This window comes from Spinacia oleracea, chromosome 6 (genome assembly GCF_020520425.1).
Source record: "Spinacia oleracea cultivar Varoflay chromosome 6, BTI_SOV_V1, whole genome shotgun sequence".
NCBI classification, from domain to species: Eukaryota; Viridiplantae; Streptophyta; class Magnoliopsida; order Caryophyllales; family Amaranthaceae; genus Spinacia; species Spinacia oleracea.
The window spans coordinates 82,027,419-82,042,632 of record NC_079492.1 but is presented as its reverse complement, the minus strand read 5'-3'; the positions used below and the strand labels follow the sequence as shown (position 1 = coordinate 82,042,632).

The 15,214-nt window shown below is 38.6% G+C and overlaps 1 protein-coding gene across 1 annotated transcript; it reads right to left on the bottom strand.

The window, feature by feature from the left end:
- Positions 1 to 4,786: 4,786 nt before the first annotated feature.
- On the bottom strand, positions 4,787 to 5,500 carry LOC130463312 (uncharacterized). The gene has a single exon (XM_056832406.1). The coding sequence runs from the start codon at positions 5,498 to 5,500 to the stop codon at positions 4,787 to 4,789; it is 714 nt and encodes a 237-aa protein (XP_056688384.1).
- Positions 5,501 to 15,214: the final 9,714 nt, after the last annotated feature.

The following is a 15,214-nucleotide window of genomic DNA, read 5'->3' as shown; positions in this document are numbered from 1 at the left end:
TGTAAAACATTATTGGTTAATCATTCACAATAAATGAAAAGAATTCATTTTTCCATTTAATTTGTGGTTTATTAAATGATGAGTCCCTTCAATTTGACGATATATTCAAGATAGACTGTCAGACCAGTCCTGTGACTAAGAAATGTCTATCAAGTGAACTTCAATGTCAAAAGTTGAAAATGGTCCCTGGTCGGAGTTTTCTATAAAGATGGACGCATAGAAAACGTTAGACGACTAGAATGCAAGATGACTAGTAGTTTTGTTTCTTGAACTATGTGGACATGGCAATGTCGCAATCATTTGCATAGATATTTACTTTGGGAAGACTAGTATCGGACAGACCTATGAAACTTTACTGTAAGAGATGAAAATCTGTCACAAGTAAATTTCATTAAAATTATTAGACACTAATCCTCAATACCTGAGTGATTTGAGATTACTTGTTTGAGAACTGGTTACTTTGACGTTATCAACCGTCGCACCGTAAAAGGAGGCTATAAAGGCAACGCTCGGGTAATCACCTATCAAACGAAGTCTAATCTCAAGATCGCAAGATTGGGATTGTCCTCCCATAAATCGGGATGAGATGCTGAAAGTTGTACAAGGCCACTCGTAGAGCTAGAAACTGTAAAATGCATGGCCGTGCTCAGATGAATTATAGGCTATGATTATCTGTTTATTTGATCAGTTGAACTCTGAAACCGAGAAACACCTCTGGACATAATAAGGATGACAACTCTTACCTTATGTTCAAGAGAAAGCATCGAGTGACAAAGGAATTAGGAAATTCACACTTGTCCCTAAGGACAAGTGGGAGACTGAAGGACATAATGCCCTTGGTCCAAGTATGCATTTAATGGTAAGTCAAATAAATGCGGTTCAGTATTAATTAACAAGTTAATAATTCAGTGAGATCAAGTGAGCTGAATGCCTAGCTAGAGGCCGCTTCAGTTCAAATGGAATTAATGATATTAATCCACAGCTTACTCTTGACTGAACCCGTAGGGTCACACAAATAGTACGTAAACGGATCAAGTATTTAATGGCATTAAATACTCCATCTATGGATATTCGGAATCGACGGATCTTGGTTTCAGTGGGAGCTGAGATCGTCACAGGCAAGAAATGAATACTCCGGAAACGATGATATTGCCGGAAACGGAAATATGGATCGTATCGGAAATATAAATATTATCCAAGTCGTAGATGTTGCCGGAAACGGAAACATGGTACGTATCGGAAAATATTATCGGAAATGGAAATATTGCCAGAATCGGAAATATTGCCGGAAACGGAAATATTGTCAGAATCGGAAATATTATCGGAATCGGAAAATAATTTCGGAAACGGAAATATTAAATATTTGTTCGAAACGGAAATTAATTCCGGAATCGGAAATATTAAATATTGTTCGTATCGGAAATGAATTCCGGAATCGGGAATTTAATCGGAAGCGTATCGTACGAATTAGCATCGGACGAGGCCCGCTAGACGAAGGCCCAGCACGAAGCCAGGCCTCGCCCAGCGAGCCAACGCGCACCATCGCACGCCAAGCCTCGACCAGGCCCAGCACAAGGCCAGGCCCAGCCAAGGCCTTGGGCGCGCGCGCAGGGAGCACAGCAGTGGGCCGAGCGCTGTGCGCCTAGCGTGGGCCGCAAGGCTTGCGCGGGTGTACGGTGCTCGTGCAATGCTTGTGCGGGAATCCTGAAGCAATCAGGATTCGAAGTGTGATTAAATCCTAAAACTATTAGATAATGATTATTTAATTAGAGTCCTAGTAGGGTTATAATTAAATAAATTAGTATCCTAATAGGATTCCAAAACCCTTTCCATAACTCTATAAATAGGTGCCTAGGGTCACATATTTTCATAGATTATTCAAGTATTCAAAGTGAGTTTTTGAGAGAAAATTCAGACACATTCCTTGACTAAAAGTGCCGAAAATCTTTAGTACCTTAAGGGCGATTCTAGTTGGTCAATCTTAAGGCGGATCCGGACGTGCTGTGGACTATCTACGGAGGGACGACACTTGGAGTCCTAAAGACTTGTTCTTGTTCGGTTCGGGCGCAGCTAGGGAAGGCACGCAACAAAGAGTATGCATCTAAATTATGCTATATGATTATGTGTAAATAATATGTATTCCTGGCTTAATGGTTGTTTCCGCATGATTTATGAATTGTCATATGTATCATAACCCAACACCAACCCCCACAAACTTTAGGCAAGCAAAACTGATCCCAAGCAACTAGTGCTTTCCTTGAGTTCCCTTCAGCTCCAGTCCATAAGAAACACCTACAGATTCTTTGAATCTCTTTCAACACCTTCTTAGGCATAATGAATATCTGACACCAGTACAACTGGATGCCAAATAAACTGATCTAACCAGTTGCAACCTTCCAGCATAACTGAGTAGTTTTGCAGACCAACTTCTGACCCTTGCTATAGTCTTCTCAATAAGAGGCTTACAGTCTGTAAAGCTCAGTATCTTAGTTGAGAGGGGGACACCAAGGTACTTAAAAGGGAAAGAACCTCTAGGGATGACAATCTTAGCTAGGATACTTTGAGCTACAGAATCAGGCACACCAGCCAAATACAGTTCACTCTTCATCATATTAGCTTCCAAACCAGAAGCAGCAGAAAATTTAGAGAAAGCCTCAAAAAGGAGAGAAACAGAAGCATCATCTCCCCTAGCAAACATTAGTAAGTCATCTGCAAACATCATGTGAGTCAGCTCTATTCTTTTAAATCTTGGGTGAAATCTGAACCCTTTTGAATTGTTGAGGGAGGACAAGCATCTAGAAAGATATTCCATTCCTATTGCAAACAGGAATGGTGACATTGGATCACCCTGCCTCAACCTCTTCTGAGCAGGAATTGGCTTGGAAGGAAACCCATTCACCAAAATAGAATAAGACACTGAGCATAGGCAAGCCATAATCCACTTTAAAAACTTATCAGGAAAGCCCAGTTCTTGCAACATACTCTTCAAGAAAGGCCATTCCAGGGAATCATAGGCCTTTTTAAGGTCTACTTTTATCATACATCTAGGGGACACATGTTTCCTGGAATAGCATTTTACCAACTCAGTAGCCATTAGGATGTTATCAGAAATGACTCTCCCTGGAATAAACACAGATTGTGCTGAACCCACTATTTCTCCAATGACTGGTTGCATTCTATTTGTCATAATTTTTGATATCAGCTTGTAGATCATAGAACAACAGGCAATGGGCCTGTAATCTTTAACCTGAGTTGCATTCTGAATCTTTGGCATCAAGGTAACCACAATATTATTCACTTGCCTCAGCATATGCCCTGTCTGAAAGAAATGCTTAACAGCTGCATACACTTCCTCCTTCACTATATCCCAAGCTTTCCTGAAAAAAAGACCATTTAGACCATCAATGCCTGGGGCTTTGTTCACATCAATGCCTTTAAGAGCTTCATCAATCTCTTTGTTGGTAACAGGCTGAATCAAATTTTCTGCAGCTAGAGGAAAAAGTTGCTTGCCCTGTCTAACAAGCTCAATATCAATACCAGTGAGATAAGGAGCTGCAGTACCAATAAGCTTCACATAAAACCCCTTGATTTCTGCTTTGATATCATATGTGGTAACCAGTTTATCTCCAGCATCATTGTATAGTACATCAATTCTATTCCTTGAAATTCTCTCTTTTATGGCACTAAAAAAGAATTTAGTGTTTGCATCCCCCTCTTCGATCCACTGAATTCTAGACTTTTGCCAGTAGGCACTCTCCTGGATTTTCAAAAATTTCTTCAGTAACCTATTATAAGCTGATTCTTTGTGCTGTAATTCAGTGTCTGTGCTATCATTGGCCAATTCACTTTGCACCTCATCAAGTTCTTCCCTGAGCAAATCAATTCTCTCATCTAGTCTAGCAAACTCCTTTCTGGTGTAGAGTCTTCAATCCACCTTTGACCACTTTCAATTTCTGCCACAAAGAAAACATGGGTGATCCAGTGCATCTCTGAGCCCAACCATCTTGGACAATTTTCAGAAAATCCACATGAGTGGCCATATAGTTGAAAATTTTGAAAGGCCTTCCTCCAGCTGCCCACTCCACTCTACAATTCAACAACAATGGTGAGTGATCTGACAACCCAGGGTTCATAAAATCAACCACTGCATCAACATATTTATTATGCCAGTCAATATTCCCTAGAGCTCTGTCAATTCTAGAAGAAATTCTAGCATTCCCTTACCCCTTATTGCTCCAAGAAAAGAAGTGCCCACAAGTCTTGATTTCAGCTAGATCAGCAATATCAATACACCCCTCAAAATCTCTGGTTTCAGCATCATGGACAGGATTACCATTGATTCTATCCCCTGAGTAAAGCACTGCATTGAAATCTCCCATTATTAGCCAAGGACCGACAGTAACTGTACTCAGCTGAATCAAATCAGTCCACAAAGGTCTCCTAGTTTCTACTGAGTGCAAACCATACACTGCAGTGAATGCAGTTTGAAAATTCCCAGACTTGGCCAAAACATCACCATGTATCAGTTGCTCAGTGCATTTTGTTAATTGAACTGTCACCACCTGGTGTTTCCATCCCACCCATATCCTTCCCCTTGGAGAAGCAGAATAGTTCATTTCCCATCTCCAAGTTGGGCCAAATTTTCTCTGAATCTTTAGATGATTATTGTTCTTCACCCTTGTTTCCAGCAAAGCAAATACTACAATATTGTTGTCAGCAGCAAACCTTTTCACCTCCCCCACCTTTGAAGGGTCATTTAGACCCCTAATATTCCAAGAGAAAATATTCATGGAGGAAACTCCTCACCCTCTCCCTCTCTTTCACCCTCTTCCTCTGAAATATCTGCAACAGCTGCATGAACTTGGGCTAGGCCAAGAAAGATATTTTGAGTTTTAGCCTCCCTTTTCCTCCTTGAAACCACTCTCCAACCATCATCTAGAGTAGTTGTGTGACCTGATTTTGGAGTATAAAAATCTCCAGTAGGCACCACCTCATCAGCTATAGATGGAATTTCCATTTCCTGCACCACCTCAGTTGTAGGGGGTTCTACTACTTCTTTCTCAACTACTTTCTTAGGCCTCCATACTTTCTGTATTTTCTGTTGTGCTGGACCAGTGGGAGCAGGTTGGAAACGTGCACCAACACTCTTCTTAACACTACAGTCATGGCCAACAGTGTTACAAGCTTTACAAAAAGGTGGGAGCCAATCATACTCCACCTTCTGTTTGATGGTCACTCCTGAGTGGTCCTGAATCAGCACTTCCTTAGGGAGATCCTTAGTTACATCAACCTCATTCAAGAGTCTAGCAAATGAGATCCTTAATTGCTTCGAGGTGCAATCATTAGCAAACAGTGGCACCCCAATCAAGCTACCAATTCTACTTAGGGAGTCACTCCCCCAACAACATAAAGGGAGATTGGGAAATCTCACCCACACAAGAACTACACGAAGGATTTCATCTTGGAAATTAAATCCAGATGACCATGGCTTTGTTATCATAGGTCTTCCATAGAAAGTATAAGGTCCAACTTTCAAAACATCATCTCTGTCTTTTTTTGAGCTAAATTTTATTACAAAATAGCCTTCATCATGTAAAAAGACACCTTTGGGGATTGTTCCGCAAATGTTATATGTATTTAACTGTATTCCCCTACAGTGGTATCATGAGCCTTATGTATTAAAGCATTTTTTAGCATGATTATATGTTTTTGTATGCTGTCGAATTTTCCTTTTTTTTTCCTAATTTTTTCGAATGTTTCTGGATTATTGGATAGATCGCAGAAAGCAGTTCTGAATTCGAAAATTGTTGAAATTTCGATTTTTCTGACCCTACACTGATTGAAAAAGATTTTCTTAGATCAACTCATGAGAACAGAATTGCAAAAACAGGCCTCGAAATATGCGTTTTTGAGCGTTTTTGTTAATTAACGAATTAAAATTAACAAATTCGGAAAGTTTTTCAATTAATCGGTCGACCTAAACTACTCGGAATTGATTGAAATTTCTCCCTACTATTGTTGGGTATATTTTAAAATTATGGTAAAATTTTCGGCCATAAATGTTAAGTATAAACCCTAATTTCACTTTCCCCAAATTCGAAAATTTTAGATCGCTAATTGTTATTTTAAATAATTTAGATCTGGAAATTTGGTTAATTAAGAAAGGGAATATAATTTCATGTAAGTGGCGGTCTTTAAAAATTATTGGATTAAAATTTTGATTAGATTCGTTAGTTTTAATGAACACTTAAACCAAATTGGTAAAAATCTGAATTTTAAATGTTTAGAACGATTTAAAATTTGAGATTCGATTATCAAAATGTTCAAATTTTTTGTTGACATTGTTCATTCGTTAAAATTTAAATATTTTTAGCCTAGATTTAATAAATTTTGCAAAATTGGATTGTTGTAAAAATTAATTAAATCGTAAACTTGTTATTTTTCGAAAATAAAAACGGTTAATTTTGTGAAAAATAACTAATGCAAATATGTTTCGTGAAATTAATTTTTTTTTTTAATTAGTTGTTAGTTATGGCACGAACCAAAGGCACGAACAAGGGGTGTGCGGTGCGTGTGGCTCGTCGTAGCCCATGAGCGCTGCCTCCCCGCAGCACAGGCGCAACAACGCAGACAGCAGCAAGCGAGCTGCGTGCCGCGCGCGCTGGCCGAGTGAGCGAGCAAGGCAGGCAGGCCTTGGCTTGCGTGTTAGGTTATGATACATATTAATAAATATAAATCATGCGGAAAAACCATAAAACCAGGAAACATATTATTTACACATAATCATTTAGCATAATTCAGATGCATACACTTTGTAGCGTGCCCTCCCTAGCTGCGCCCGAAACGAACAAGAACAAGTCTTTAGGACTCCAAGTGTCGTCCCTCCGTAGATAGTCCACAAGCACGTCCGGATCCGCCTTAAGCTTGACCAACTAGAATCGCCCTTAAGGTTACTAGGATTTTTGGTTATTTGGGTTGCAAGTGTTTGGCTGATTTTTGCTTAAAAATCTTACCTTTGAATACTTCAAAATCATCTTTTAAATATGTGACCCTAGGCCCTTATTTATAGAGTTTATGGAAAGGAATTATAATCCTACTAGGATATGGATTTATTAATTAGAATCCTATTAGAACTCTAAATAATAAATTTAATCTTTTAGGATTAGGATTTAATCAATGCACGAATTCCTATAGGATTAGGATTCGTTACAAACACGAGCACACACACACGCATGCACGCCCGCACGCAGGCCTTGCGGCCCACGCTGAGCGCACAACGCATGCGGCCTCGCAGCCCATCAGCTTCGTGCGCGCTTGCCAATGCTTGGCTGGGCCTGGCCTTGCGCTAGGCCTGGTCGAGCACTTGGCGTGTGGCTTGCTCGGCGTTGGCCTAGCCTCGTGTTGGGCCTTCGTCTAGCAAGCCTCGTCCGATGCTAATTCGTACGATACGCTTTTCGATTAAATTCCCGAATCCGAAATTTATTTCCGATACGAACAATATTTAATATTTTCGATTCCGGAATTAATTTCCGTTTCGAACAAATATTTAATATTTCCGTTTCCGCAATTATTTTCCGATTCCGATAATATTTCCGATTCTGACAATATTTCCGTTTCCGGCAATATTTCCGATTCCGGCAATATTTCCTATTTCCATTAATATTTTCCGATACGTACCATGTTTCCGTTTCCGGCAACATCTTCGACTTGGATAATATTTATATTTCCGATACGATCCATATTTCCGTTTCCGGCAATATCATCGTTTCCGGAGTATTCATTTCTTGCCTTTGACGATCTCAGCTCCCACTGGAACCAAGATCCGTCGATTCCGAATATCCATAGATGGAGTATATAATGCCATTAAATACTTGATCCGTTTACGTACTATTTGTGTGACCCTACGGGTTCAGTCAAGAGTAAGCTGTGGATTAATATTATTAATTCCACTTGAACTGAAGCGGCCTCTAGCTAGGCATTCAGCTCACTTGATCTCACTGAATTATTAACTTGTTAATTAATACTGAACCTGCATTTATTAGACTTAACATTATATGCATACTTGGACCAAGGGCATTATTTCCTTCAGTCTCCCACTTGTCCTTAGGGACAAGTGTGCATTTCCTAATTCCTTTGTCGCTCGATGCTTGCTCTTGAACATAGGTAAGAGTTGTCATCCTTATTATGTCCAGAGGTGTTTCTCGGTTTCAGAGTTGAACTGATAAAATAAACAGATAATCATAGCCTATGATTCATCTGAGCACGGCCATGCATTTTACAGTTTCTAGCTCTCCGAGTGGCCTTGTACAACTTTTAAGCATCTCATCCCGATTTATGGGAGGACAATCCCAATCTTGCGGTCTTGAGATTAGACTTCGTTTGATAGGTGATTACCTGAGCGTTGCCTTTATAGCCTCCTTTTACGGTGCGACGGTTGGTCAACGTCAAAGTAACCAGTTCTCAAACAAGTAATCTCAAATCACTCAGGTATTGAGGATTTAGTGTCTAATAATTTTAATGAAATTTACTTATGACAGATTTTCATCTCTTACAGTAACGTTTCATAGCTCTGTCCGATACTAGTCTCCCAAAGTAAGTATCTATGCAAATGATCCATGTCCACATAGTTCAAGAAACAGAACCACTAGTCATCTTGCATTCTAGTCGTCTAACGTTTTCTATGCTTCCATCTTTATAGAAAACTCCGACCAGGGACCATTTTCAACTTTTGACATTCAAGTTCATTTGATAGACATTTCTTAGTCACAGGACTGGTCCTGACAGTCTATCTTGAATATTTCGTCAAATTGAAGGGACTCATCATTTAATAAACCACAAATTAAATGGAAAAATGAATTCTATTCATTTATTGTGAATGATTAACCAATAATGTTTTACAAAGTATTAAACTCTAAAACTTTAAAACATTAAACAAGGAAATCAAAGCCATTCTCCAATATGCTTGATTCCCATAGCTGCAATGTGCGAGTTGTGCTTCGCCTGCGGCAGAGGTTTAGTCAATGGATCTGATATGTTTCGTCAGTTCCAATCTTGCTTATCTCGACTTCTTTTCTTTCAACGAACTCTCGTAGAAGGTGAAATCTACGAAGTACATGCTTGACTCTTTGGTGGTGTCTAGGCTCCTTTGCCTGTGCAATAGCTCCGTTATTATCACAATATAAGGCTATTGGTCCTTAAATGGAGGGGACTACACCAAGTTCACCTATGAACTTCCTTAGCCATATAGCTTCCTTTGCTGCTTCATGTGCAGCAATGTACTCCGTTTCAGTTGTAGAATCCGCAATGGTGCTTTGCTTAGCACTTTTCTAGCTTACTGCACCTCCGTTGAGGCAGAAGACAAACCCAGACTGTGATCTGAAATCATCTTTGTCGGTTTGGAAACTTGCGTCCGTATAGCCTTTAACAATTAATTCATCATCTCCACCATAGACCAGGAAGTCATCTTTGTACCTTTTCAGGTACTTCAGAATATTCTTGGCAGCAGTCCAATGTGCCTCTCCTGGGTCTGACTGGTATCTGCTCGTAGCACTGAGTGCGTAAGCAACATCCGGGCGTGTACATATCATAGCATACATTATTGAACTAATCAATGATGCATATGGAATCCCATTCATTCGTCTACGCTCATCAAGTGTTTTTGGGCACTGAGTCCTTCTTAGAGTCATTCCATGAGACATGGGTAGGTAGCCTCGCTTGGAGTCTGCCATCTTGAACCTATCAAGTACCTTATTGATATAAGTGCTTTGACTAAGTCCAATCATCCTTTTAGATCTATCTCTGTAAATCTTGATGCCCAATATGTACTGTGTTTCTCCTAGATCCTTCATCGAAAAACATTTCCCAAGCCAAATCTTGACAGAGTTCAACATAGGAATGTCATTTCCGATAAGTAATATGTCGTCGACATATAATACTAGAAAAGAAATTTTTCTCCCACTGACCTTCTTGTATACACAAGATTCGTCAGTGTTCTTGGTGAAACCAAAGTCACTGGCTGCTTCATCAAAACGTATATTCCAGCTCCTGGATGCTTGCTTCAATCCGTAGATTGATTTCTTTAGCTTGCATACCTTTTTAGCATTCTTTGGATCCTCAAAACCCTCAGGCTGTGTCATAAACACAGTTTCTGTTAAAATGCCGTTTAAGAAAGCGGTTTTGACATCCATCTGCCATATTTCTTAATCGTAATATGCAGCGATTGCTAACATTATCCGAATAGACTTTAGCATTGCAACTGGTGAAAAGGTTTCATCGTAATCCACACCGTGGACTTGCCTGTAACCTTTTGCAACCAATCTAGCTTTGAAAACTTCAAGTTTCCCATCCTTGTCCTTTTTCAGTTTGAAAACCCATTTACTCCCAATGGCTTGGTAGCCATCTGGCAAATCGACCAAATCCCAAACTTGGTTTTCAGACATGGAGTCTAATTTAGATTGCATGGCTTCATGCCATTGCTTGGAGCTAGGGCTCGTCATAGCTTATTTTTAAGTCGCAGGTTCATCACTTTCAAGTAATAGAACGTCATAGCTCTCGTTCGTCAAAATACCTAAGTACCTTTCCGGTTGAGATCTATATCTCTGCGATCTACGCGGGGTTATATTTCTAGATTGACCATGATTCTCACCAGAAACTTCTAAAGATCTTCGAGTTTCATCCTGAATGTCATCTTGAGCATTCTCTAGAGTTTGTTGTTCGACTCGAATTTCTTCGAGGTCTACTTTTCTCCCACTTGTCATTTTGGAAATGTGATCCTTTTCCAAAAAGATACCATCTCGAGCAACAAACACCTTGTTCTCAGATGTATTGTAGAAGTAATACCCCTTTGTTTCCTTTGGATAGCCCACAAGGATACATTTGTCAAATTTTGGATGAAGTTTGTCTGAAATTAATAGTTTGACGTATACTTCACATCCCCAAATCTTAAGAAAAGACACTTTTGGAGGCTTTCCAAACCATAACTCATATGGAGTCTTTTCAACAGCTTTAGACGGAGCTCTATTTATAGTGAGTGCGGCTGTATTTAGTGCATGTCCCCAAAATTCTATTGGAAGTTCGGCCTGATCCATCATTGATCTAACCATGTCTAGCAAGGTTCGGTTCCTCCGTTCCGACACACCGTTCCATTGTGGTGTTCCAGGAGGAGTCAATTCTGATAGAATTCTACATTCTTTCAGATGGTCATCAAATTCATAGCTCAGATATTCACCGCCTCTATCAGACCGCAGTGCCTTAATCTTCTTGCCTAATTGATTCTCTACTTCACTCTGAAATTCCTTGAATTTGTCAAAGGATTCAGACTTATGCTTCATTAGGTAGACATAACCATATCTACTAAAGTCATCAGTGAAAGTGATAAAGTAGCTGAAACCACCGCTGGCATTTATACTCATTGGTCCACATACATCTGTATGGATTAAACCCAATAGTTCAGTTGCTCTTTCTCCAACTTTGGAGAAAGTTGCTTTGTCATTTTGCCAAGTAAACATGATACGCACTTACCATAATCCTCTAAGTCAAATGGTTCTAGAATTCCTTCCTTTTGAAGTCTTTCCATGCATTTCAAGTTAATATGGCCTAGTCGACAATGCCACAGATAGGTGAGATATGAATCATCCTTTTTGGCCTTTTTGGTATTTATGTTATAAACTTGTTTGTCGTGATCTAATAAATAAAGTCCATTGTCTAATCTAGCAGATCCATAAAACATCTCTTTAAAATAAAACGAACAATTATTGTCTTTTATTAAAAAGGAAAATCCCTTAGCATCTAAGCAAGAAACAGAAATGATGTTTTTAGTAAGACTTGGAACATGGAAACATTCTTCCAGTTCCAAAACTAGCCCAGAGGGCAACGACAAATAATAAGTTCCTACAGCTAATGCAGCAATCCGTGCTCCATTTCCCACTCGTAGGTCGACTTCACCGTTGCTTAACTTTCTACTTCTTCTTAGTCCCTGTGAATTGGAACATAAGTGTGAGCCACAACCAGTATCTAATACCCAAGAAGTTGAATTAACATGAGTAAAGTCTATAACGAAAATACCTGAAGATGGAACGACTGTTCCGTTCTTCTGATCTTCCTTTAGCTTCAAGCAATCTCTCTTCCAATGCCCCTTCTTCTTGCAGTAGAAGCATTCAGATTCAGAAGTGGCTTGACTGACCTTCTTTTTTTCAGATTTGGCGCCAGTTTGCTTAGTTGGGCTGGCCTTGTTGCCACCTTTCTTAGCATTCCTCTTCTTTCCAGATTTCTTGAACTTGCCCCCACGCACCATAAGCACATCTTGCTTATCACTTTTGAGCGTCTTTTCAGCGGTCTTCAGCATACCGTGAAGCTCAGTGAGCGTTTTGTCCAGACTATTCATACTGTAGTTCAGTTTGAACTAATCATACCCGTTATGAAGAGAATGGAGGATGGTGTCTACAACCATTTCCTGAGAGAATTGCTGATCCAGCCGAATCATATTCTCAATGAGTCCAATCATTTTGAGAACATGTGGACTTACGGGCTCGCCTTTCTTAAGCTTGGTCTCAAGAATTTGCCTATGAGTCTCGAATCTTTTGACCCGAGCCAGATCCTGGAACATGTTCTTTAACTCACTGATGATCGTGAAAGCATCTGAGTTGATGAACGTTTTCTGTAGATCTGCACTAATGGTTGCAAGCATTAGACATTTCACATCCTTGTTGGCATCAATCCAACGATTGAGGGCTGCCTGAGTGACCCCTTCGCCTGCGGCTTCGGGCATCGCCTCTTCCAGGACATACTCCTTTTCGTCCTGCATAAGAACTATTTGCAAGTTCCTTTGCCAGTCAAAGAAGTTTTTCCCGTTCAACTTCTCCTTTTCGAGAATTGATCGAATGTTGAATGAATTGTTGTTTGCCATAGTAAAACTACAATTGAAAAGAATAAACAAATAAATAATCATTCATAGTTTCTCTTAATAAACTTAAATTCTAGCATACATGCATAATTTAATGTTCATTAAGCATTTTATTCAAGTTATGTGTTCCGGCAGGTGTGAATAAAATGATTCCAAGATCCTAAAAACCATTGAAGAATTAAGCACATTATGTATTTAGGCTCAATTCTAAAATCTTTTAGGTAAGCAAAAGCCTTTTGCTAATAGTCTAGAAACTACTCTTGGTTGATAGGTACGTCTAAGAAATTATTATAACACTAGTAGAAAAAACCCTTATTGCAGCGGGCTTTTAGACCCCTGTTGCAGCGTACATCGTATGCTGCAACTGGGGGGCCTGCAACAAGTCTGAACTTGTTGCAGCGTACAATGTTCGCTGCAAAAAGTGATTTGTTGCAGCGGGCTTTTAGATGTACGCTGCAACAAGTGCCAAAAAATTGGCAAAATTTTGGACTTGTTGCAACGTACATATATATGTACGCTGCAAAAGACTCAACTTTTTGCAGCGTACATTTATTTGTACGCTGCAACAAGTCTGAATTACTCAATTTTTTGCAGCGTACATTTATTTGTACGCTGCAACAAGTCTGAATTTTTGCGAAATTTTTTTCCCTTGTTGCAGCGTACAACATATATGTACGCTGCAAAAAAGCACTTTTGGCGGGAAAATTCTAATTTTGTTTAGGGATACCTAGAGTGCCTTGCACCAAATATAGAAACCTGTCAAAACAATAATAGAATAACGCAACCTGTATAACAAATATAAAAACAACAACTGGAGTTTGTATACTATATATCCCAAAACCAAAGTGCACATATTACATTTAAATATATGTTCCAATTTCAACATAAACATACATTTTAATATAAAATTTATTCTATAACAACTAAACCAACTCGATCAAGCGCGCTAAAGCCAATAATAAATACTTGTTGGTAAAAAACTTAGCCCATTGCTCACGAACCACATCAAATTCCTCGCATAAGGCGCAATCCTCGGAGTGTAGACCTTTACAAAAACAGAAATTTAAATTAAACATTAGATTAAATACAAATTAAATATCACATTTTAACATTCAAGAAACTAATGACAATGTCCTAATAGTCTAAAATGAGTCCTTAGGTTCTTTAGTTCAAAGTTGGGAGCGAAAATGTCATTTTAGCCTAAATATGACCTATAACGACCCAATGAGCCTATAGGTGCATAAATAGATTGGAACGAGTCTTAGATCGTTAAAATTATGCATATTAAACATGTAATAAGTTTTAAATGAGTCCTTAGGTTCTTTATTTTAAAGTTGGGAGCGAAAATGCCTTATTTTAGCCTAGATATGACCTATAACGATCAAACAAGCATTAAATGGGTATAAGTAGATTAGAATAAGTTCTAGAAACTCAAAACTAAGCTTATTAATCATATAATAATTTAAAAATGAGTCCTTAGGTTCTTAAGTTCAAAGTTGGGAGCGAAAATGTCATTTTAGCCTAAATATGACCTAAAACGACACAATGAGCCTTAAATATGCATAAATGGATTGGAACGAGTCTTATAAAGTTAAAATTATGCATATTAAACATGTATTAAGTTTAAAATGCGTGCTTAGGTTCTTTATTTTAAAGTTAGGAGCGAAAATGCCTCATTTTAGCCTAAATATGACCTATAACTATCAAACAAGCATTAAATGTGCATAAACAGATTAGAATAAGTCTTAGAAACTTAAACTAAGCATATTTATCATATAATAAGTTTAAAATGAGTCATTAGGTTCTTAAGTTCAAAGTTGGGAGCGAAAATGTCATTTTAGCCTAAATATGACCTATAACGACACAATGAGCCTTAAATGTGCATAAATGGATTGGAATAAGTCCTAGAAAGTTAAAACTAGAATATAAAACATTTAGTAGGTTTAAAATGAGTCCTTAGGTTCTTTAGTTCATAGTTGGGAGCGAAAATGTCATTTTAGCCTAAATATGACCTACAACGACCTAATGAGCCTTAAAGGTGCATAAATAGATTGGAACGAGTCTTATAAAGTTAAAATTATGCATATTAAACATGTATTAAGTTTAAAATGAGTGCTTAGGTTCTTTATTTTAAAGTTAGGAGCGAAAATGCCTCATTTTAGCCTAAATATGACCTATAACTATCAAACAAGCATTAAATGGGTATAAGTAGATTAGAATAAGTCTTAGAAACTTAAAACTAAGCATATTTATCATATAATAAGTTTAAAATGAGTCATTAGGTTCTTAAGTTCAAAGTTGGGAGCGAAAATG

Excerpts from the sequence above, each read along its gene's own strand:
- LOC130463312 (XM_056832406.1), bottom strand. The coding sequence starts at position 5,500 with ATGATAACAAAGCCATGGTCATCTGGATTTAATTTCCAAGATGAAATC.